This window comes from Podospora bellae-mahoneyi, chromosome 2 (assembly GCF_035222275.1).
Source record: "Podospora bellae-mahoneyi strain CBS 112042 chromosome 2, whole genome shotgun sequence".
NCBI classification, from domain to species: domain Eukaryota; kingdom Fungi; phylum Ascomycota; class Sordariomycetes; order Sordariales; family Podosporaceae; genus Podospora; species Podospora bellae-mahoneyi.
The window spans coordinates 2038233-2061222 of NC_085881.1; the positions used below are offsets into that span (position 1 = coordinate 2038233).

The 22990-nt window shown below is 52.1% G+C and overlaps 10 protein-coding genes across 10 annotated transcripts; 4 read left to right on the forward strand and 6 right to left on the reverse strand.

Annotated features, from left to right (window-relative positions):
- Positions 1-512: 512 nt before the first annotated feature.
- QC761_204790 (uncharacterized protein) lies at positions 513-2029 on the forward strand (the record flags this gene model as incomplete). Its single annotated transcript, XM_062876203.1, has 2 exons — positions 513-1022; positions 1454-2029. 2 exons carry the CDS (start codon positions 513-515, stop codon positions 2027-2029), a joined length of 1086 nt encoding a protein of 361 aa, XP_062734780.1.
- Positions 2030-2286: 257 nt separating this feature from the next.
- Positions 2287-2920, reverse strand: QC761_204795 (uncharacterized protein; the record flags this gene model as incomplete). The annotated part of the gene is made up of 2 exons (XM_062876204.1): positions 2287-2649; positions 2711-2920. 2 exons carry the CDS (start codon positions 2918-2920, stop codon positions 2323-2325), a joined length of 537 nt encoding a protein of 178 aa, XP_062734781.1. The 3' UTR covers positions 2287-2322.
- Positions 2921-3723: 803 nt separating this feature from the next.
- QC761_204800 (uncharacterized protein) lies at positions 3724-8611 on the forward strand. Its single transcript, XM_062876205.1, has 3 exons — positions 3724-3754; positions 3835-4346; positions 4415-8611. Exons 2-3 carry the CDS (start codon positions 3919-3921, stop codon positions 7299-7301), a joined length of 3315 nt encoding a protein of 1104 aa, XP_062734782.1. The 5' UTR covers positions 3724-3754; positions 3835-3918; the 3' UTR covers positions 7302-8611.
- On the reverse strand, positions 7140-8724 carry QC761_204810 (uncharacterized protein). Its single transcript, XM_062876206.1, has 2 exons — positions 7959-8724; positions 7140-7909 (listed from the first exon to the last, which is right to left on the reverse strand). The coding sequence occupies exons 1-2, from the start codon at positions 8266-8268 to the stop codon at positions 7335-7337; spliced, it is 885 nt and encodes a 294-aa protein (XP_062734783.1). The 5' UTR covers positions 8269-8724; the 3' UTR covers positions 7140-7334.
- Positions 8725-11115: 2391 nt separating this feature from the next.
- On the reverse strand, positions 11116-12811 carry QC761_204820 (uncharacterized protein). The gene is made up of 2 exons (XM_062876207.1): positions 11795-12811; positions 11116-11739 (listed from the first exon to the last, which is right to left on the reverse strand). The coding sequence occupies exons 1-2, from the start codon at positions 12676-12678 to the stop codon at positions 11469-11471; spliced, it is 1155 nt and encodes a 384-aa protein (XP_062734784.1). The 5' UTR covers positions 12679-12811; the 3' UTR covers positions 11116-11468.
- A 1975-nt stretch (positions 12812-14786) lies between these two features.
- Positions 14787-17864, reverse strand: QC761_204830 (uncharacterized protein; the record flags this gene model as incomplete). Its single annotated transcript, XM_062876208.1, has 1 exon — positions 14787-17864. One exon carries the CDS (start codon positions 17862-17864, stop codon positions 14787-14789), a length of 3078 nt encoding a protein of 1025 aa, XP_062734785.1.
- Positions 17865-18695: 831 nt separating this feature from the next.
- On the forward strand, positions 18696-19430 carry QC761_204840 (uncharacterized protein; the record flags this gene model as incomplete). Its single annotated transcript, XM_062876209.1, has 1 exon — positions 18696-19430. One exon carries the CDS (start codon positions 18696-18698, stop codon positions 19428-19430), a length of 735 nt encoding a protein of 244 aa, XP_062734786.1.
- A 329-nt stretch (positions 19431-19759) lies between these two features.
- QC761_204845 (uncharacterized protein) lies at positions 19760-21175 on the forward strand (the record flags this gene model as incomplete). Its single annotated transcript, XM_062876210.1, has 5 exons — positions 19760-20113; positions 20165-20194; positions 20252-20337; positions 20391-20832; positions 20890-21175. The coding sequence occupies 4 exons, from the start codon at positions 19760-19762 to the stop codon at positions 20554-20556; spliced, it is 636 nt and encodes a 211-aa protein (XP_062734787.1). The 3' UTR covers positions 20557-20832; positions 20890-21175.
- On the reverse strand, positions 20593-21398 carry QC761_204850 (uncharacterized protein). Its single transcript, XM_062876211.1, has 3 exons — positions 21121-21398; positions 20875-21070; positions 20593-20822 (listed from the first exon to the last, which is right to left on the reverse strand). The coding sequence occupies exons 1-3, from the start codon at positions 21127-21129 to the stop codon at positions 20614-20616; spliced, it is 414 nt and encodes a 137-aa protein (XP_062734788.1). The 5' UTR covers positions 21130-21398; the 3' UTR covers positions 20593-20613.
- Positions 21399-22016: 618 nt separating this feature from the next.
- On the reverse strand, positions 22017-22403 carry QC761_204855 (uncharacterized protein; the record flags this gene model as incomplete). Its single annotated transcript, XM_062876212.1, has 1 exon — positions 22017-22403. The coding sequence occupies one exon, from the start codon at positions 22401-22403 to the stop codon at positions 22017-22019; it is 387 nt and encodes a 128-aa protein (XP_062734789.1).
- Between the last annotated feature and the right edge of the window lie 587 nt (positions 22404-22990).

The window sequence follows — 22990 nt, forward strand, 5'->3', positions numbered from 1 at the left end:
GTTGTTTTTCTACCCGGGATGCGCTTGGCCGTTTGTGTTGGAGGGACTGATCTTTTTTCGAGATACCAATCCTGCATCACAACATCCTCAACACCATTTGACTACATCAGCAGCACAGCAGTACGGCACCCCGCCGCCCCATTGTTTCCTCAGACTACGAAGAACTGGGTCCTTTGCGAGGCGGTTTGGGGATACCTGACGGCGATCCCTTATCTGGCGACTTTCAATAGGACGAATAGCTTAGATATTGGCGCCTTGCTCTTATCCTGTGAGACAAGCCTTTGCTGGTGGCCTACCTTACACTTCCTCATTCTCGGTGCTCTCCGCTGGTAGATGCAGCCCTTCCCTTTTCTTACCCTCCTTGACTAGGTTCTAAGAATACCAGTTTAGGGACACAATTAGAGCAACGACTCAGTACCAGATATTCTTGATTATTGAACCATCTAATGGCATCACTTTATCTCCACACTATCCTCGTAGCGGGGTTGACTAGCAAGCCATCCATAATCATCATGTTATATGCGCCGCTCTTGTCATCTTTGATCGACACCGGTTGCGGCATATTGGCTAAGCGGCTGGTGAACCCCCTTGGAAGCAGCTGTCCAAGAATTCGGGCTGCCTTGGCTGTCTCAATCTGCTCACCAGTCATATCGGGCACCTCAGATTGCAGCTCACGCACCCTTCTCTCCGGTGAATCCCTCCCCCACCAACTCAACGACATCTTTTACCTCACCTCCGCAACAAAACTCATCACCACCATCGCCGCCCTCCAAGCCATAGACGATGCGCACCTCTCCCTGGACTCCCCAGAAACAATCTCCCAATTCGCCCCGGAACTAGTCAACAAACCCATCCTCTCCCCAGACGGCGCGACCCTCACCCCTCCCACCAACCGCATCACCCTCCGCCAGTTACTTTCCCACACCTCCGGCCTGGCATATCACTTCCTCCACCCTTACCTCTCCGCCTGGCTCGAGAAGAACCAAGAACCCTGTTACAACCTGCCAAGCCCTGGCAGCGTTGTAAGCACGTGAGTACGGTTGGTCACGCAACCATGGCGAACCACGAGGCCAAGAGCGACCCCGAGACAATTGACCACGAGGCAATAGCGCCGAGACAAATGGCACAGAACCCGCTGGAAGGAGGACACTGGACGACCAGGTGGTGATGGCACCTGGAATGGCACCCTGTGATGCGGTGTCTCAAGCGAGTCACCGGACACAGCTCCCCAACAGGCTCGGCCTGTTGCTTGAGAATTACTCAGGAGCAGCGAGCTTCTCTCGCTGCTCACACCAGTCCCTACCTAGATAGCTTTCAATCTAAGTCTTTGTCTGATTCTCAGAGGAAGAGGCAACACGCCTTACGCCACCCCTTATTGCCCAGTTGCACCTAACTCCCTGCCAACATAAACCCTACACCGACAGACCCTTGCCCTGACGGACCAGTGTGAGAGTCTGGGCGTAACAAACCCCTGCAACCAGGCCACCGTCGCCCAGTAGAAGAAGCATTCGCTTACCCGCTGATCTTTGAGCCCGGAACATCCTGGTCTTATGGACCTAACCTCGATTGGACAGGGCGTATCCTCGAGCGAGCGACGAATACCACCCTCGGGCAACACGTCCAGGAGCGCATCTGCAAACCAATAGGCATCACAGCACAAGATGCCCAGTTTTACCCCGTCGAGGGCGATGAACCCAGATCTCGAATGGTCGACCTTAACCCCTCTGACCCGGCAGGGCTGGGGTTGGCTGTTGTAGGGGGGACAATGGATACGAACAGGCGGAGTGAGGGGGATTTTGGTGGGCATGGGATGTTTATGAGTGCTGAGGGGTATATCAAAGTTCTTCGGTCTCTGTTGGCAAATGATGGAAAGTTGTTGAGGAAAGAGACGATGGAAGAGATGTTTAGGGATCTGATTGGGGCGGAGGGGGAGGAGAATGCGAGGGGGTGTTTGATAGTCCTACTGGAATCTTCTACATGGTTGGGACGGAGGGGGTCAAGGTTGGACATGGGTTGGGCGGGTTGTTAACTTTGGAGGGGGTGGATGGGTGGTATGGGGAGAGGACGTTGACTTGGGGTGGGGGGTTGTTGTTTGCGTGGTTGGTTGATCGGAGCAATGGGCTTTGCGGGTTGTGTGCGATACAGCCGGCGATGCCGGTTGATGTGCAGAGTCTGTCGAATTGAAGAATACGTTCAGACATGATGTTTATAGGAAGTTTGAGGAGTGGAATAAGGAGGAGAAGGGGAAGGTGTAGGTAATGGACAGGTACCTAACTAACCTATGTGCACGCCGCTAGAAACTTTCCCACACTCACCCGCCATCTAGACCCTCCGCGTCTTCTTCCCCTTCTTCCCCTTGCCCGCAATCGTACTCGGACTAGTCATCCTCCAAAGATCAACCTCGATTCCTTTCACTTGTCCATCCTCGTCCACCACCGGCGTAGTAATCCCCACCGCCACAATTCCGCTCAGCCACCCATACGGCGTGTCTGATCCAGCCTCAAACCTGACCCTGGTATGCAACACACCCTCAGGTTGCTGCGGGCCGTTGGCCGAGGCGTAGATGTCTACGCCATCGGTAGTTTTCAATTGATACCGAGCGTCGACATAAAAGTTGCCCGCGGCTGGATTGCCCAGACCCCAGTCACCCTATAGAAGAAACCTTGTCAGGGTGCATGAAACGGCAAGACAAGAAAGGCTAGGTGCTTACTCCATAGGCAGGAACGGTGGCATTGAAGAGAGGACCGATGAATGTCCCGCCGGCAAGGGGGAAGACGATACGGCTGCCAAAGGTGCTGGAGCCGATGCTGAAAGGGGCGGAGGCGGCGATGCTTGCGTGGCCGAGGTAGGAGAGGCCTGGTGAGGCCGGAGTGGAGGCTGTGGCAAGCGGGAGGAGAGGGAGGAGCATTGAGAGCTTCATTTTTGCGTGGGTTATTGGTGTTGGAAGTGATGAGAATGCGTGTTTGATGGTTATCTACCTGTGTACGATGTTGGTAAAGAAGTTGGGAGGGACAAGTGAGGCCGTAGTTATACTTCTCAGTCGCCAGTCGTCGAGCCAGTTGCAAGGATGCCATCACATCTCAGCAAGAAGGCGAGCTAGGTACGTAGGCATAGTGTAGTAAGCTACACGCTATCTCACCAGGGTCATCGGACCGACGACATCACGTTCAAGATGAGTATCATTGGAAGGTGCTGTTTGTATTCATCATGCCAAGTGATTTATAACGGCTTCCATAAGCATGTCTACTGCTTTAGGAATATGTTAATTCCTTCGCTAAAAAAACATATGCAGACACTTATTCAGCTCTCGCACCATCAACTGGTGACAGACAGGGTCTGAGTCTGAGCAGATTATCGATTCTGATCTTTCCCCATGAGGCCCGATCTTTGGAGATTGACAGAGTAGAATACCAGGTATGAAAGGTGGTATGAAGGCCCAGTTCTCGTTCCTTGTTGAGTGTTGGTTGCGTTATGATAGCCGCTCCGATCTCTCTGCTTTTCTCCACCTCTTGCCACCTCTCCTGGACAAAGCGCTCATTTTAGCTGTGTTTACAGCAAGCTGTGTTTGGTTCTTGTCAAAGGGGTGATCGGATTTGTTACGTTTACTGGACATCCAGTGTTCAGTGTCAAGTGTTATGTAACTGTGCAGATGATTGGGGGGGAGAATTGAGGTCGAACCAACCGAGGCTGCTGCGCCACATTGAGGATTCGAGTTTGACGGGAAAGGCGCAGTAGGAGGTCAAAATGGGCGCAGGTGGGTGTTGGGCACAGTGTTCTGCCTGAATATGCAACGAACCACATGTGCCTCAGTCGTGCAGCTAACTTCCCCGCCAGTCTCCACGGATGACCTCTACCTGTCAAGCATCACCGCTTGTGCGATACTCACGCTGGGTTGTCAAACATCCCGGATGAGACAACATGGATCCGCTCACGTCCATCAGCCTGGTTGCCAATGTTGCCGCCTTTGTTGATTTCGGCTTCAAGATTGTGTCCGCTGCCCGCGAGGTTCAAAGTTCCACAAGTGGGACGACTGCTACCAATGTCAACGCTGAGGTTCTTACTATCAACTTTAGGACAGTCGTCGCAAACATTAAAGGTTCTCGGCTTGCAGGTAACTCTCAGTTGGACGAGGCGAGGTTAGCTGCGCTTGTTGACGAATGTGAGCGTCTATCGGATGAGCTTCTTGGCCTACTGGACTCTCTCAGGGCCAGAAAGCCAGGCTCAAAGAGACATGTGTTCGTCATCGCCTGGAGAAACATGATGAAAAGGGGTGAAAAGGAGGTGTTGGAAGCGCGATTGGATAGATGTAGAAATCAGCTGCAGCTGGAAATTGCCCAGAGAACGAGGTAAACTCTCGTCCAAGCCCCGTATCCTACCAAGAAACATGAGCAGCTAGCTGACTGATGGTGTGCAGTGAAAAGTCCCTGGAACGTCTGGAGGCCATTGCGGCGAGCGGTGAATGCCAAACAAACGAGCTCGCTATCATCAAACATAGCTTGCACGATTTGCATCAGCTGCATTCTGCCGCCCAAACCAAACTCGATTCTACCTCATTTCAGGGGTTGAACACCTTACTGAAGCTCTGCGGGCAAGCCTTCGAAAGGGTTGCTCTTTCCAAGCTCCTATCCTCCATTGGGTTCGAGAAAATGTCTGATCGACTTGAAAATATCGCCGAGGCCCATGCAACGACTTTCAACTGGCTAGTAGACGCTTCCGAAGCTGTGGACCCCAAAGCATCATTGGGAGATTTGGATTCATTAGAAGCCCAAGAGTGGCTACGCTACACCGAGGTTCAAGATTCATATCGCAAGGCGTCTCGGGAAGCTCTAACATCGTGGCTTTTGGAAGGTAATGGGATTTTCCACATCTTCGGAAAGCCAGGGTCAGGAAAGTCCACGTTGTTGAAGCATTTGCTGAAGCACCCTGCTGTTCAAAATATGCTTGAAGGGTGGGCCGGAGGCAAAGCACTGATCAAGTGCTCATTTTTCTTCTGGAAAGGTGGATCGGTTGGCCAAAAAACGTTTTCCGGTCTTTACCGATCCCTTCTCTGTTCGGTCTTCAAACAGTGCCCGGAGCTGGTCCCATCAATTGTCCCATCACTTTGGCAACTGTGTTTGCAGGGTGGAAATGCTCAATTGACCGACGCTGAAGCGCGCCATGCTTTCCTCAAGATAATGGAGCGAGACGAAGTCTTTACACACCGAAAATTTGTATTCTTCATCGACGGCCTGGATGAGTTCGAAGGCGATGACACTGGCTTGGTTCGTACCTTTCTCGGTTGGACACGGCTCAGACCCGACAACATCAAAATCTGCGTTTCAAGTCGCGAGCTTCCGCTATTCCAAGAGCGTTTCTCATCGTATCCCAAGCTTCGACTACACGAGGTTACAAGTTTGGACATTATGGGCTATGTGAAGAGTACGCTCGAAGAGAATGAAGACTTGTCCTCGGCAGTCTACCACAGCCTCACCCTCCATCTTGGTCAGAAGATCATTGAGAAGGCAGAAGGAGTGCTGCTGTGGGTATCATTGGTCCTGCGGATTGTTGAGCGTGGTCTTCTTCAGGAGGACAACCCCGAAGACTTGGAGGCCAAGATCGATGGACTGCCTACAGAACTCGAGACTTTGTTTCAAGTCATATTCAAAGCAATTGAGACAGAGGCTCACCCTATTGACAGGCGTAGGGCTATGCTCACTCTAGCTGTTTGCTTGGAACGGACATCTTGGGAACTATCCAACGTTTTCCTTCATCAGCTATCCTTTCTGGATGAGTACGAATCGGATTGCAATTTTCTCTTCAAGAGTTTACGCCAAACAGAGACTATTGAAGATGAAGAAAGGCTACGAAGATGTCGGAAGCAAGTCAACGGACGATGCAGAGGACTTGTGAGCGTAACTGCATCAAGCGCTGATGAACCGGACGTGCCAATACCGACAAGAAGAGTTGAACAAGTTGCAATCACACACCGCTCCCTTATCGAATTCTTTTCGAAAACACAGGTCCGTGAAGTTATCGAGGCTCAGACCCAAGGATTCAATATGACACAATTTACTAGCCGATCTTTCGTGGCTCAGCAGATGACAGAACCGGATCCAAGTTCGATAGAAGAATCTCACCTCCACTTCGACATTCTTGGACTCTTCAAGGTTGTATGGTACCATGATTTCATGAACACATCCATTGTGACAGATGTGCTTCTAGACTTGCAAAAAATTCCCTTTCTTTCATCCTCACTCAAGGTCTCGGGGAGTAAAAGGTATCGGCCAATGGACTATGAGTGGTGGTATCTTTGGAGAAAGACAAAGATATGCCATAGTATTGTTTCACATAAGGAGGATCGAACTGTTGCTGATATCATCATTTTCCTGGCATTGAAATATGGGCTACCAGAGCTCTTAACCCCACCGGAGGTGCTCAAGGGAGGGGCACTTGTTCAAGCGGCTCAGAAGCTTGGGCCGCAGCACCTACTAATGCGTATATTTGACACTTTACTGGCATCGACCCAACCCTCTTGGAATCAGCTTGAACTCCGACAGTATGACCGCCTTCTGAAGACAATGGCCATGTGCCTACGAGATGGGGCATCACCAAATCTCCCAGTCACTTGGCAACAAAACTACTCTTTACTAGATCGGTTTTCAGGAAGGATCTCAAGTCTGTGGGAGGTATTGATCTGGACAACCTTGTGTGGGTACGGTCAGGTGAACGGAATGCAAATCAACAGACAAACGCGCATTTTGACCTTTTTGCCCATCTGGGTTCTCTTCCTGGCTTATGGTGCAGACACCGAGTTCAAGCTCAAGGTCGATACTGACCACGCAGTATCACCTTACCAAGACGCTATTCGCATTGTCGCGCTTTTCGGAAAAGAACAAGAGGACCCCTTCACGCCGCTCTTTATCCCACGGCTACAGAACTTGGTGGTGGACATGGCTTCGAAACAAAACGGGCTCCTCAGTCTCTCCGATATCGCCAGCCTAATCTTCCCGGATGACTTTCACAAGTTTGTACCTCTGCTCGAGCAACAAGGGAGCAGCGAACAGGACGGGGAGGAGAAACGGTGCGCAGTGCTTAAATCTTTTGGACTGGATTTAGAGCACTGGGATCCTCCGCCACCATCGCCAGTAGTCGCAGTGTTTCCAGAAGTCTTCGGCTTGTCGATTAACAAGTGTGTACTAGAAAATATGGGCCCTTATGCGGTGGACGAGCCGCAGCGGGGGATTGTGGTCTACACCAAACAGGGTATCGAACTTTTGGACCGAAACAATCCAGCACATGACCGAGTCGACATTATTGCATAGGAGATCTTACCGCATGAACAAGAGAAGGTTGTATCATATCATCCACCGACCATGCACCCTAATATCCTCCGCCGCCGTCGCCATGTCCCTCTTCATCCACGATTCAACCAGCACCCTCACCCCTTCAGGCGTTAGCCAATTCAGCCCCCATATCAACCGGACAGCAACCCAATACGCCCCCCAAACTGCCCACCCATTCGGATCAGGCAGCCCAAAAGCAACCCTAAACCTCTCTGGCAACCAACCAGCCATCAACACCCTCATAACCGGCAAAGCCCACATCAAAAACCAAGGCAACTCCATCCCTCTCAGCAAAACATCCGCCACCTGCTTACTCGCCTCTGTAATCTCCAATGATTGCAACTCCTCATTAAAATACCTCTCAAACTCCCCCAACGACCCAGGCCACATCTCCAGCGGCATATCCAACGCGGTAGCAAACCTCCCAAACTCCTGACATAGCACCTCTTTCTCCTCCCGTGACATGGGTTTCCTCTCAATCGAAAACAGTTCGTGAGTTTTTTGGCCAGCAACGAAGAGGGTGGCTGCTGTCCATTTCTGGAGGAGGGGGTCGTTGGCGGTGTAATTTGGGCCGTGGATGTGGGAGTCTTTTGAACTGTTAACAAGGATGGGACAGGTAAGGTGGGGGGGGCAAACGTTGTTTTTTGATAGCATTGCAGATGAGATTGCGTTGTTCCTCGGTTCCGTGGACCACGGCGATGATGAAGGCTGCGGTTCGGCGGAAGCGGGAGATGGGGTGGGTGCGGAAGCGGGAGTGGGTGCAGGAGCCGAGGGCGATGCTGGGGGAGGCGATTTGGAGGAGGATGGCGTAGGGTCCGCCGAGCCAGGTTATGAGGTTGCCGCAGGAGGTCTTGAGGTGGTCTTCTGCGGTTGGGGTTGGGAGGAGAGGGACTTTTTCGTTAACAGGTGGTGGTGGTGGTGGGTTTTGGGGTATGGTGTTGGACATGGAGAACCGTGGGATATAGGGTTGAGAATTCGAGCAAGATGGTCGTTTCTTCCTTGGGAATGTGCTCTCGTTGAGTGGGTTCTCTGAAAGGTTGGCTGCAGTTCTTGCTTCGCTGGTAAGCTTGCGATCCGAGGTAGTGGATTTTCTTTGTTTGGCCTTTTTGTATCGGCGTCGTCATGGTATTTTACATCACTTTGGGCATACGGCAAGGGTCCCTTTGGCTTTAGAAAGCACATGTCTGTGTCTGGTGACTGCTTACCTACTTATCACGGAAATTTCTCTTCAGCTCTCAGGAGGTCCGGACAGCCCCGAGAAGTAGGCGAGTTGCATGCATGTCTCACCGTACCACCCACCATCACTCGACAGCCCAGGAAGCATCGTGATTTGATAACATCACCCGAAAGATACCTAAATCAGCACAACATCAACGGGCTGAGTCGCGTTTGGACTTTTAGAGCTGATATCCATCCTCTGATAGGCAATACTGTCATATGTGGAAAAATAAGAGGTGGGTTACATCGGTCAGTATGTCAGCATGTGCCACATCGGGAGGCCGCAGGTAGGTAGGCACTCATTCTGAAGAAACGCATGACATGGTTGTTCTAAACACAGGGGCACATACGTCGAACATGCTCCATCCATCTAGATGGAATGCCATCTGCCACCATGGCTGGAAAGGGGCGCACACCTTGAAACTTTGACCAACGAGGATGGCCTTTGGGGAATTGCAGTTCCATATGATACCCCGGGAAACTTAGCTACTGTTTCGTGTGGTTGTGTAGGGTGTGAAGCGCGCTGCTGGAAGATACGAGGGCTTTCTAAGACGATGACTGACTTTGCCAATACCAGTCTAAGAGAAGGCGAAGATTGTTTGTCCCCAGCGTGCTGCGACGGGGTAGGCAGCCCTATCGGAGTACTGATACAAGACGGCCTATTAGAAATAGACGCCTGCTGTAATATTACCGACAGAAAGAGCTACAGAGGATTGAAAAGCAGACTTGCGCTGTTGACGACCCGCAAACGTTGTAGGTGCCTATCATTTGTAGAGATATACCAGCCGACTGACGCTGTGGGCAGGATGTCCTTGTGGTTTCACACACCCATGCCATGATCTAAAGGGCTGACATGATCGCGAGTGTGACAACACCAAGTCAAACCAGGCCAACTCCGTTATCCTCTTGGAGCGGCCAGAGCAACATCTTTTCATGTATATGATATATCCCTAACCCTGTCTCACGTACATATCGTAGACACTGCCGAAAGGGAATATACCAGCTGTAAGCATTGTGATAAGCGAAGTGGTCTTCATAATGGGTCAGGTGTGCTCTACGCAATCTCTAAGATCGATCTTTAAAGTCAAGCCAATGATTTCAGTTGGATTTGGATCAAAACCACACGGGACGGGGAGCAGGTGGTGATTCGGATAATCATTCGGCCGAATATCGATCATTCACACCTGCAATCACAATAATAATGGAGGGAAGTAATGTGTGAGTAGACATTGTGCTAGATTCGATGGCAACGATCGGCTGACCTCAAGCTGGCGGCGCGGTGAAAGCTAAACTTTCAGAAGAATCCCAGGCTGCGATGGCAGCACACGCTACCTTGTGGTGCTTGTACAAGATGAAAATACAACGGTAGTCGAGCTAGCAAAGAGGTCATCGCCAGGGCGCAGGATGCGACCAAAGAGTTCACCTCGGCACTGGAAGCAGCCCTGGGACAAGAATCTGCTGGAAAATCATCGCACAGCTAAACTCCATCGTTTTCTCCCGGAACCAGGGCATTTGTCTGTTTCGATGTGTTCGACGAGGGCTGCAGCGCTCAAACTTGAGCAGAGATTGATTCAAGCTGCGAGCAGCCTATACATTTTATCCAGAAGAGGGGAGACCGCCTTTTTTCGTACGACGAGAACCGGGCATGGATAATTACGTCGCAAAGCGATACTCACAGATCAGAGCTTGGACTCATGGCCCCAGCCGTACCTCATGGACAGAAATAACCCGCCGGTATACGACAATGGACGTTGACTTGAAGCATCAGAAATCGAGGGATTACTCAAAGATGAGGATTGTGTCGCAGAGAAAGACTATGATGATGGGGAAACCTTGCCATCCGTGGAGGGCAGATCCCAGAAGAATCCTGATAGGCTGATGAAGTAGTAGTGCTTGTAGGTACACATGGCTGTTGAATTGAGAAGCTGGGACAGCTCGAGATTGAGTGCAGAATGGTTCAACTGGCCCGGACAGTGTAGAGGAAGGCAAGAACATAGCCGATATGCCCACTTACTGTGCCCGACCATCATTTCTGGTGTTACATTGGCATGGATTATGCTGAAGCCTTCCTACCTATTTTTTCTGCAGTAGACGCGGCAGCCTTCCCTATGGCTCTATGGCGCACATCCGTCGACTGAGGTGGTTACCTAACACTCTAAGTATAGCCCTGTGCTGTTTTTAAGGTAGAGAATTTAGAGCCAATGAATTACATGAGACGACATCCTGCAGATTGTGATACGCCACCCATGAATATACCGGCCTATCATTCACCAAGAACATACCGAACATGCAAGTAAATTTGAAGTGAGTTGAGACACGGAGGAGGCAAGGAACCGCTTTCCTCCCCCCTCCCGCCATCCGAATCCCATGTGGTCGCCCAGCCAATTCATGTTCCTGGCTCTTAATAATCACCACCATGGATGCCAGCTGCAGGCCCAAGTCTCCAGAAAGTGATACATCTCACCGGTACTCTGGCTACGTCGCGAAATCCATACCCGTTGCGGACCTCAATTGTGGAGAGGAGGATGTTACCGTTCATCTCAGAATCATCCCTATGTACCAAGTAGGTACCTAGCCAAGATACTTGAGAGCCTAGGAAATCTTGGTAAAGGGTCAGGCAAAGAACTCACAGCAGAGAATGAATGCAGACTCTGTATTTGCCATGGGATTATGTATATACAGTACAACACCATCAACTACCAACGACCAAATCCAGCACGCTCCTTTGGGGGAATAGTTTGAAACAACAAGACCAAAAGACAACACAACTCCATCCCAACAAAATTACCAATGACCAACCAACCAAGCCAGCAGCGAACCCAGAGACCTGAAAGCCGCTCCCGCTACATGCAATCACCAAACCCAACCCGTGTCATCCCATTCATGATGTCAAAAGCACATCCAAGAAACTTTTATGACTCACACAATTTACAGCTGAGCCAAGAGTACAGCAGCGCCAAAGAGGGCGGCCATACCAAGAGCAGCACCCTGAGCAGCAGCACCAGCCTCAACAGGAGTGTCATCACCGTTGCCGCTGTCAGGGCCAGAGGTAGCAGTAGGCTCGGCAGGAGCACTGGTGGGAACAGTGATGCCAGAGGTGAAGGGGACACCGCCGGTGCTGCTGGCGCCAGAGAAAGCGGGAGCCTGGGTGGACTCAGCAGGGTTGGGCTCAGCGTCGGTGTTGGAGGGGTTGAGGACACTGTTGACATTATTAACACCCATCTTGGTCCGTCATGATCATCGGGGAGACTTACCCATCAATAACATGAATGACCCCATTGGCGCAAAGCACATCAGCCTTCACAACCCTAGCACTGTTGACAAAAACGCTCCCATCCTCCACCCTAAGCGTAATATCACCCCCCTGGAAAGTAGTCGCCGTAGCCCCGTCCTCAATCTGGCTGGAATAAACAGTCTGCCCGACAATGACGTGATACCCCAGAATCCCCGTCAGCTGCTCAACAGTCAGTTCGCTGACCAAGTTCCCAATCGCATCAAATGCCGCGTTGTTGGGGGCAAAAAGGGTAATGTCCCGCGCGTTGGTAAGCGTCTCGGCAACACCAGCCTGCGTCACGGCGCCGACAAGAGCAGTGAGGTTTTGCTCCAGGAGGGCGGCAGGCAAAGAGGCGGGAATAGTGAGGTAGTTGTCGATGATGTGGATGGTGCCACCGGTGTAGTTGAAGTTGGCGGATTCAACAGTGCTGAGCTCGCCGTTTCCAGAAAGGAAGCTCACGCCGCCGTCAGCGGCCTGGACTTGGAGTCTCTGGCCGCCGGTGACATTGCTGTACGCCGCGAGGTCGAGGATGGTGGGGAGGAATTGGGTGGGGGAGGAGGTGAGGTTGGAGGCGTAGAAGGTCCCGTTGAGGACGTGGTAGGCGAGGAAGGCGGTGAGGTAGTTGGGGTCGGAGAGGAGCTCGTTGGCCAGAGGGGTGGCGTTCAGACGGGCGAGGGCCTCGTTGGAGGGGGCGAGGAGGGTGACATCTTGGGCGTTGGCAAAGAGCTCGTAAATAACCTCTTCGGACTGGAGGAAGCTGGTGAGGGAGGAGAGAGTAGCCGCGTTCTCGGCGAGGACGTCGGCGAGGGTTTGGGCGTTGACTGCCGAGGCGAGACCCAGGAGGGTGAGGGTCTTGAGCTGCATATTGAGTGTGTTTGGCTTGTTGTTTCTGAAGAGAGAACGAGAGTAAAGAGGAAAGGGGACTCGTCAGGAGTGATGGCCCGGTGGCGCTTTTGAACGGTAGAGGTGGATGTAGATTGATAGATGTCTGTCTGACTGCCTGACTGCCTGGCTGTCCAAAGTGTCTCGATCAATCACGGGGAGACCACGAGACTTTAAGCAGCGCCGGTTGACGGCGATGCATCCCTCGGTTTCGGCGCATATCCAAAGGCTCTTTCTCATCAGTGCCTGACCGATCTGAACATCCATCTCCAACCCTTGCTGCATCGACAAGCCGCATAGAACATGAGGCATTCCTGCAGGGGCTCCCAACCCGAATGCGAGTAGTCAGACTCCAACAAAACCTCCACACCTCTCAAGCCAAGCTTGGCATATCCGTCAATCCACCCCTGACAAAGAACAGCAGAGAGAAAACATACAGAGAATGTCGTCACTCTGCAGCGGTCCGTTGCTTGGCAGCTCTTGACCTGTAGGATGTGAGGCTAGTCGGCACGTTTTGTATCCATCCATTCAAAGGTTCCATCTTCGGTGGAAGACTCAACCCTCGAATTGAACATCATGTACAATGTGCCTCCCTGCCGGAATCACGTCAGTCTCAATCCTCGACCGCACATGAGCGAGACGATGGGATATAACACCCTGAAAAACTCTGCTAACCCGCCGTGGTATGTAAATAGAACACGCGTCCCTGCGTTGCTCTACAGGTCCCTACTGCCCATCCACATCAGTAGCCAAAACCTTCTCTTCACAAACTATTCCACTGACTCGGGATCCAGATCCTCCCGGCATCCCGGCCTCGGTCCCAAGCCGACCAAGCCGATCCAGAACCTGCTCTCATCGAATATTTCTTCCAATTTCGATTGCCATGGCTGAGGCCAAGCAAAAACAACACGGCAAACAAAGTTGGTGTTGAAGGAAAAGGAACAACACAGCCCCGATTTCACCAGATGGCGACAAGGGTGCAAGTCCCATCTGCGATCGCCAAGCTTCGGATCCGGGGGTAGTCTTGATCGCTGGGCCGCGCGCCGATTCGCCCTGCTGCACGGGCCCTAACCCCAGCCAAACGGGCGCTAACGTTTTACGCATGTTTAGTGGAGAGCTCACTGTGGGGTATCTGGGAAACATGAACTGACGACCGCCGGGGGAAACGACACAGCTCAGCTTCAGCAAATTCTCCGAGCATTCCTGTTGGATGGTTGCTTTGTCAGTCTTGACAAAAGCTCTCAAAGCTCCTTCATAACGGCTGTGTCATTCACTGACCGAGATTTGCTGGCTCATGAAACTTGCTGTGTTTGGTTATGGATACCAATGAACGACAGCCAAGCCACCCAGGCCGCGTCGCCCAGTGAATCTTCTCGATGGTGGGGACAACAGTTCGATCGATGCGTTAGCTGACAATTGCTGTCAAACATGTCGTGATTGGGGATGGAGCTTGGCGGTGTTGTAAAATGGGGAAGACATCTGCTGAAGCCGTGAACACTGGCTACAGCCACCCTGCCGGTGACTGGGGTACCGGGCATATTGCCGCCAATGAGAGGTGATGAGTAGCCTGTGTGATATCTCCTGTAATTGATGTAGGTGTATGAGGCTGTGGGTTTGTACTGTAGCTATGCGTTTGGGTAGTATCGTCGATGCTGGCTGCAGAAGTCAAAGGAAGTGACAGGAGGCGGGTCTGGGAGGTTGGTTGAGCAGATTGCCTGGGTAGTAGGACAGATTCAAGCTGCTCAGGTGGCGGCGCAGTGAGAACCTTAATAGCCAAGTCAAAAGAGAAGGCACGACAGAAGGAAGGCATGACCGAAGGAAGGCACGACAGAAGGAAGGCACGGTAAGAGGAAACCACGGCAGACGGAAGGCATGACAGACCAGTACTAGTTGGTCTCACCAGATGAGTATTCCATTCCCACTCAGCAAGGCTTGCAGTCGCCCAAACATATCCAATGTCTCTATCTCTAGTCTCCGATCCCAAGCTCAATATAAACAACCTTTGAAAAGCACGCCATGCTCACAGAACACAGTACACCAACCCACAAATGCCTTCAAACACCCAATGCCATGATAACACCATCAACTAATCACTCCTCCCTCCGCCTTAAAAACAGCCCGATAAGCGCCCGTTGCTTCTCCTCCAGCGCCTTCCGATCTTTGTCCTTCTCCAACACCGACCCCCGACAAACCAACCCCCCAAACACTTCCGCAAACTTCCTCTCCTTAGCCCTGCGCCTGTTGAGAGCCACAACCGCCTGAATTCCCGGCCCCGTCGACCTCCTGAAGCTGAGAGACTTCCGGCCCAATGCGACTAGGCCCGAGCGAGATGCGGCATCGCTATTCTTGATGGCCTCGAGATCAGCCTTGGTCAGAGGTGCCAGCTCGGCAGCTATCCTTGCGAGTGTCGTCGTCAAGAATACAAAGCAGATATTGTGGTTGGGAGTGGTAGCTAGAATGTCGAGGATCGCAGTCTTGTCGTCTTCCGCCGAGGGGGCATCGACTGCTGTAGCCACTGACTGTGCCAAGGAAGGCAGAGCTGCTTGCTCGATGCGGTTCCACAATGGCGTCGTGATAACCCCGTCGACCATGCCTTCGAGGAAGAATAGGAAGGCTTCACTGACTGCCTCTAGGCGTTGAATAGACGGTACTTCGGGAAGGAACACGGAAAGAATTCGCTCGTCTCGATCGAGGGCATCGATGACACTGATGACTTGGGCAGTGCGCGTCTCTTTGTCGGTTCCCTGCCAGGTGGCTTCCTCAAAAGGCCAGCCCGGAGCGGTGGGAACTTCACAGTCGTCCAACATCTGGGCGTCGGCGATGGCTCGCTCGGTAAGTGTCTCCGTAGCTTCCGTAAGCTCGAACAACTCCTTTGGCGCAGCATGGTGCGCTGGTAAATCGTATGGAATCGCGCCAAATTTCCCATTCTTCTTGGCTAGAGCATTGCAGAACTCCCTGATGCCACCGGTCCTAACCCGAATGAGTTCCTCAACAGAGCGTCCAATACATGATGGTGCCCAATCGGCATGAACTGGAATGAAGTGATCCCTGCCGTCCATAACACGCAGCACCAGAACCTCATCCAGGGTCACCTCGCCTTCGTTGAGCATTTGAGCTTGACGGACGGTATCGATGACGGCCTCTAGATGTGCATTCACCGTCTCGCCAGGCTCCAATGTAACCTTTTTCCCAAGATCAACCGGCTCTGAGCCATCGTCACTCTCTTCGGGGCGAATAAAGGACGTTGTTAGCCATTCAAAATTCCCAGCAAGGTCTGGGCCCTCCGTTGAAGGCTTCTCAACGAATGCAAAGGTAGCTGGTACACTACCGGTGTTGGCCAAGGTGAGAGACGATGTCATCTTCTCCAAGAACCTTACTCGTCCGAAATCGATGGCCAGCTCGGGCCTGTCGGAGAAATTAGACTGGCTGCGGGGGCGAGAACCCTGATAGTCAACGACAATCGTGACTACCGGCCGTCCCTCGTTCTCTGCTCGGTCAAGCTCGCGCGCAACCTCAGAATGGACCTTGGCTTTGAGATCCGGTACTACAGCGTCGCAATCTAGTGTGAAGATGGAGCTTATAGGCTTGTGGTCTGATGAAGTAATTCGTTGATGGGAGGTGTACAAGTCAAGACGCAGTTTCTCACCAGTTTCGCCATTCTGTTCCTCGTCATCGTCGTTCTCGTCGTAAGCATCGTATGGCGATACCGAAGAGCTGGGCTGGTCGTCACCGTCGTTATCGGGATCGTAAGAAAATAGGACCTGGTCATCATCCGCGGCATTCTCCATGCCCTGGGCCTTCATTTCTTCGTCCCTCTTCCTCGCTTCATCTTCCTCGCGTATCTTCTTTTCAAAAGCTTCCCTGTCCTCCCGCGTACGATACAGGATGCGGTCGCACCAACTTGGAGGGCGTTGCTTTTCGCTAGAGTCGAAGAGGGCGACAGTGCCGACGTCATACTTATAGGATGGTAGGAACCTGATCGGACCCTCCCGCCAGCCTTCATGGAACACTTTGCGGTCCTTCATCAGCCGTCTAAGCTGGTCGTGAGGCAGTAAGGAGGTGATTGTTGTTTGAAGCGAAGCAGGGTCTTCGCTTGGGTCTAATGGAAACTCGTCAGGATCAGGAAGGTCGAAAGAATCGTCGTCGGCATTGTTTTCGCCAGACTTCTTCGAGTCCTGTCCGATAGTTTCCTTCCCGGCTGTGTTGGTCTGGTCCTCATCTTTCGCATCCTCGCTACTGTCAGACAAGTGCTGCACAACTACTCCTTCGCCTTCCAACGAGTCCTCGCGACGTAGGTTCTTCTTGGAAACATCATATTCTCCCTGGGTATGTAGCATGAACAGGCGGCGAATATCGTCACCGGGTAGATGGTCCAACCGAGAGTTGAGGTCTCCAAACCAAAATGCAAAATCCTCATCTCCAATCTTCCCCTTCTCGGCCTCGGTGATGCCACCAACAGCAATTGGTTCGAAGCGCGCATATTGAAGGACCTGTTGTACCTGCCAGATTCGTCGCTCGATGTAAGAGCTTTCAACCCCGCTGGCAAGATGACAGTTGACAAACAACAAGTTGGTGGCCTCGCCGAGAACAATGCGTGCGCACACTGCTCCTTTGTTGCCGAGGTATCCAAGCGCTCCAGTCGCAACACTAGTAGTGCTAACATTGCTAACAATGGGAGCAACCTCGGGGGAAGCGTAGACCAAGAGTAGCATGGCCGCAAGCTGTTCCGTGGCGATGAGCTGGTACCCATCTGGTAAGGCAGCCCCCAAAGCAGCTTTCCACTTGTCCGCGGGGGTACTGTCTGGCGCATAGATCCATGTCATGTACTGAGACGGCGCCGTAAGCTCGTTGATCTCCTGAAGTCCGAGGACATAGAGATCAATCTTTTCATGTCCGTCGCCATTCTTGGGGTTCTTGTTCGTCTCCGTCTGTGTAGCATCCAGCCCCTTTCCGTCCACAAACCACCTGGCAAGATCCTTATCCGTGCCTGGGCATGCGGCCACGTTCCATGTTCCGATCTTGATTCGTACCCGCCGGCGACGTGTGTATTCTGACCGACGAGCGTATACTGCTCTCGACAAGGAGTGCGGGTTGGTGGAAGTGAGGTCGACGGGTTCGGATGTCGTGGAATCAGCACGGGCAGCTGGCTCGGCATCCGAGGGCTCCATTGAGAAGGCCAGGTGAGTGTCTCGAGGGAAACCGTCTGTCAGTTCAGGCGTACAAAACCACGAAGGTACGTGGATCAATCGACCTCTCTGTTGCTAAATCGCAGGTCGAGGTACAGGCGCGGTTTGGCTGGCTCACGCATCGAGATTAAGTTTCGAGGGTCTTTAATGGCATTCAAAGGTCGATTGCGGGGTGGTTATATATATGGGCGACACAGAAGCTCACGGGACAAGCTAGCCCAGCAACGAAACACAAATTTCTATGGGCGCATGGTATGGGCTTCGGAGAAAATATGTCTCAAAGTTGTGTATAGGCGGGAAGTCGTCAGGGTACTCTAGGTAGGCAAAGTAGATGGATAACATGGAACAAAAGACAACACCGGGATCAAAAGGCCAGCTCCAGGCAGTTCAGGGACAAGTTGCTGGTTGGTGGGGCAGTGACGCATTCAAGATGGTTGCATGGCCAAAAAACCCCAACCCTGGAGAGACATTGCCGCGCCAAGAGCCCCACAGCGGGGATACAAGCTTCAGCTTCAGGCGACCAGCCACACTCCCAGATACAACGAGCCCATCATCACCAACCTGACGCACTGGTCCTTCTTGCGGCCAACACCCTGTCCGGCTTGATTGCTGGTCACGCCTACCATATTATACTATAAAGAGCGTCTTCTCTTGCTCTTTCTCGTGTCACTCAGGCAACCCCAGTGTTCGCGACTGTCCTTCGTCCGATCTTGACACCCGTCGTCCGATCCTGTACGTTCCCGAGGCCCGCGGTGGCACCTGCATTACCCACCTTCGAACTTGTATGAGTTTTTGTGTTTGCAGTCTTCCGATATGAGCAAGGCTACACCCCGAAAGGCGCGTCACCGCCAGCACCCTAGCAACAGTGGTCCCCGACAGCAAGTCCATGCCTCCGACTACGAATCCGACACAGCATACTACATGGAGAATCGCAACATGGCTCCCCAAGCCCCGTCTAAGACACGGTCCGATATGGAGGTCAACCTGACAGTCCTCCGCCGATATGACCCTACAATCAAGTCGGTGCTCGCCATCGCTGCCAACGCTGTCATCTATACCATCGGACAGGCCTCTGCTGGGTGGGAGAAACACGGAGTCGAAGGAACACTGTTCGTTTGCGAGCAAGAACCCGGTGCCGATTCTAGTGGCCAACATCTGCCACAATACTGCATCTTCATCCTCAACCGCCGGGGCATGAACAACTTTGTCGTCGACCTCGCAAGGATTAGCAACTGTGAGGTCGTGGAGGAGCTCATTGTCTTTCAGCTGGAGGATGGCTATACGATCGATAGCAACGAGACGGAAGAAGGCGCCCAAAAGGCTATTGGCATCTGGATGCACGAGGACGAGACTCGACCACGGAGCGCGAACTTTACCACCATCATGGGCGCCTGGCAGGAGGCTCGCACCGCCGGCTCGGCTTATTTGCCCACCGACGATGAAGGCCAGGGCGCTCCGGTCGCGGTGGCCGAGACACCAGCGCCACAGAATGTTGGGTTTGTTCCTGGGCAACAGATCAATATCAACGACCTGTTTGGGAATAAGTGAAGGGTATAGATAGGCATTCTGCCTAGGCTGGGTCTTGGGCATTAGAAGCGTGGGGACTTTAGATGCTGCTACAGCGATCTGGCATGGATTATGGAAACACATGCATGGTTAGGCGTTCAGGTCATACGGTATACAGGACGGTAGCGACTATCAATACGGATATCATATTGGGCACGGTGCGTTTACCGTGTCATGTGGCCTTTTGACACTGTGCATTGCTTCACAGACTTGGCCTTCCACACTTCTTGGCCGTTCATGCTTTCTTCCCCAAACATCTACAGCGCCACAAAAGCTATTCATTTCCAGCAAGACAATTCTTGATTCTTCACATGATGCAGAATAAGTCTGATGATATACACGACGACAACTCTGACCTCCTCGAACCGTACATCGAAACAGAGTTGGTCAATGCCGATTTATTTGGAGAGTGGCTTCAACAAGAACTCGGCGATGGGAAAAATCACCAGGGGATCATCTCAAAGGTAGCAGCGGCGCTCGGTGTATTTAAGAATACACTGCAGTCGCTTTCTCTCGAGATTACCCTGCCAAATCCCAGGTTATGGAACATGCAAGTCGATGCAGTCAACGGTGACGATTTGAAGATCATCGTTACTCTACCAGGGTCGGAGGAGAAGATCGAAGTTGTTGCCAAGAATCAAGACGAACTGCAGTTTCTCAAAGGCGTAGGTAAAACTTTGTCTGTTCATGCAACGCCGTCTAACACTCTACATTAGGACAAATGTCTCGGATACATGTCCAAAGTGGTTAGTTCATCTGGCTCGAAGAAATGATGGCGAAGCTGGTGATATTGACAACTACAGTGGCATGGACTTGCTCAGTCGCTCGATAGACTGACCATTTACGCACAAAGATGCAAGGAACTGAAGGCCCAAGAAGCGGAATTGATGTACAGTTTTCCAACGGCACGATGTTTTGAACCTTCAAGCTCATATCAAACAGGCATCCTGCAGAAGCTACAGTGCAGAAGCACATCAATCTGCTCAAGGAGTACAACGACATGAAAGACATTGGACAGCAAATCATCGGCCTTATCGCAGAAAACAAGGGCGTTCAAATCGGGAAGCTCTACGAGAATGGGGACTACGGGGTCACGGCGGACGACTGAAGCAGCAACAATGGCCAATCTCTCCTGATTCCCCACCCCCAATCTTCGACTTCTATCTTATGTACAAGCCACAAATGCGTTGCCACTGGCCCCGGTATGAGTGATCAACTTGTCGAACGCTCCGTTGCTGTCGAAAATAACTCTGTCCGGGCCGGGAGATCCACCGGTGTACACGGCGTACGTGTTCATGATGGGATACTCATACCATGGTGCAGGGGTGGGGAAGTTGAAGCCCTCGTAGTTGTTGTACCGGTGGGGATAGCTGTCTGTTGACTGGTTAGTACTGCTGTCTGTTACGACTTGACCAGCACAACTGACTGATGTTTTGGCCAGCAAGGCGGAGAGTGTGTCCCTTGTTGCGGGCAGCAGTGATGTGTGACGTCTGGTAACAAACAGTGCCGCAAGTGTAGGCACAGGCTCTCTCTTCAAGCACAGGGGCAGCCTCTACCTCGGTCGAGACCGGTGCAGCAGACACGGCGACCACCGAGAGAATGGCAACGAGGGCGGAGAGGAACTGAAATGATTAGTCTCAACAGAAAGGATGCTGGGTGTCCAGTAACTTACCTGAACCATTTTGACCGATGAAAACTATGTACAGATGCAGGCTCAGGCTCGTGGGATACAGAATCAACAAACATCTATGAGGACCCAGCCCATCTTTATATCTGTCCTGCTCTCAACTTCAACAACTCGTACCACCACCAAACAACGGCAACCCAACCACATCTGGAAGGTTGTACACCTTCCTTTCCAACCACCGCCGATCTCCCCATGGCATCTCCTGCACCCCGTTCGATAGCCTCAGCTCATTTTCGTGGGTATTATCCCCTTCAAACCGCGCTTACCTCGTCCCATCCGTCAACCGCCCACAGCTTGTAATCCTCCCCACATTCCAAAACACTCAAAGTTCCCACCCCTTGGTCAACCCTCTTGTCGATGTTTCGAAAATATCCAATAACACGCGCAAAAGGACCCCATCATGATTGGCCCACTTCCAACATTCAGTCTCATACAACATGCAAGTAAGTCCTTAGCGCCGGCAGATCTGCAGCAACATCACGCCCAACCAGCGAATCATCTTGGCAAACCAGCTCAGGTGGGTTGCAAACCCTTGACGACGGCTACATAGAGCTAGAGACGCCATTTGTACTGATGAGGAAGTTGGCCGATGTAGTCTTATCAAGGTTATCTTGAGATGTTATCAGCCCCTTGATAATCCCACGTGGGAGACATGATTTGTTTTTTCGGACTTCGCCGGCTTCAGATATTCGAGTGATCACTATTGAACACACACATAGACACACAGAATCATGAGGTATTTCCACACAAAGAATTAGTAAGACAATCTCATTGCCAAAACCTTTGTCTCCATTGAAGCCAGCAAGGGCCCGGGAACAATTCCTACTCCTTACTACGGACTCACCTTACTCACCTATAATCCACCCCCCACTTTACTCACCTCAAAACCTAAAAACAATCGTATCCGTCGGCGTCAACGCCAAATCCTCCGGCTCCGGCACCCCATCCACAATCAAACACCTCTTCGCCTCGGGCAGCACAACCTCCCCCTCAACCACCGCGGTCTTTGACAAATCCAACTCGGTGTACTCCAAGCTCAACTCGGTCGGCTCGGCAATCCAGTCCTCATTGGCAATATACTCCGCCTCCTGAATGGAACTAATCGCGTCGTCGCGAATGTTCTCGATAAAGTCCTCGTCCACCTTGTCCATCGTGCTGCTCGGGGTGGAAGGGCCGCCGAGAAAGGCAGGCATCGAGTCGAGCGCCCCGTTGGGGCCGTGGGCTTCGACGCAGAGGGGGCACATGGGGGAGAAGATGTCGCATCTCATGTCCTCGATCCAGTCGGGGACGGTGGGGAGGCCGCAGTTTGTTTCGCACGGGAGGAGGACCGGGTTGGACCAGGCGCAAAAGGGGTGGGATTCGACGTGGCAGCCGGTTTGGGATTGGTAGGTTTGTCACATTTTGGTGGGGGGTTAGTGGGTTGGAAAGGGGGGTGGTTAAGAGTTACCTGATGGTTGTTGAGGAGTTATGTGGTGAAATGAGTAGGTAAGTTGTTGATTTTCTTGCTGCTGATGAGTGATGGTAGTCAAGTTTGGGACTCATAGGGGATCTTATATGCTTTTCGGGATGGGCCTCTTGTTGGCGACATTGTGCTATTTTAGATGCCGGCTTGCTTTGTTGTGATCCGCTGGTGGTCTTTCACAAGAAAGGTTTGGTTCAGGGACAGTCGGGAGAGAATGGTTTTGTGCTGTTTGGTGAAAGACATTGCCGTGACAAAGGTGAAAGAGTTGGGATGCATAAAAATAAAACAGACAGGTAGGTTGAATTCATTCAATACCGTGTATGACGAAAGTAAATATCGCTGTTCAATGTGTCTGTCTGCTGTCCCTCATGCAACGAGGGCTCTTGTGGGGAG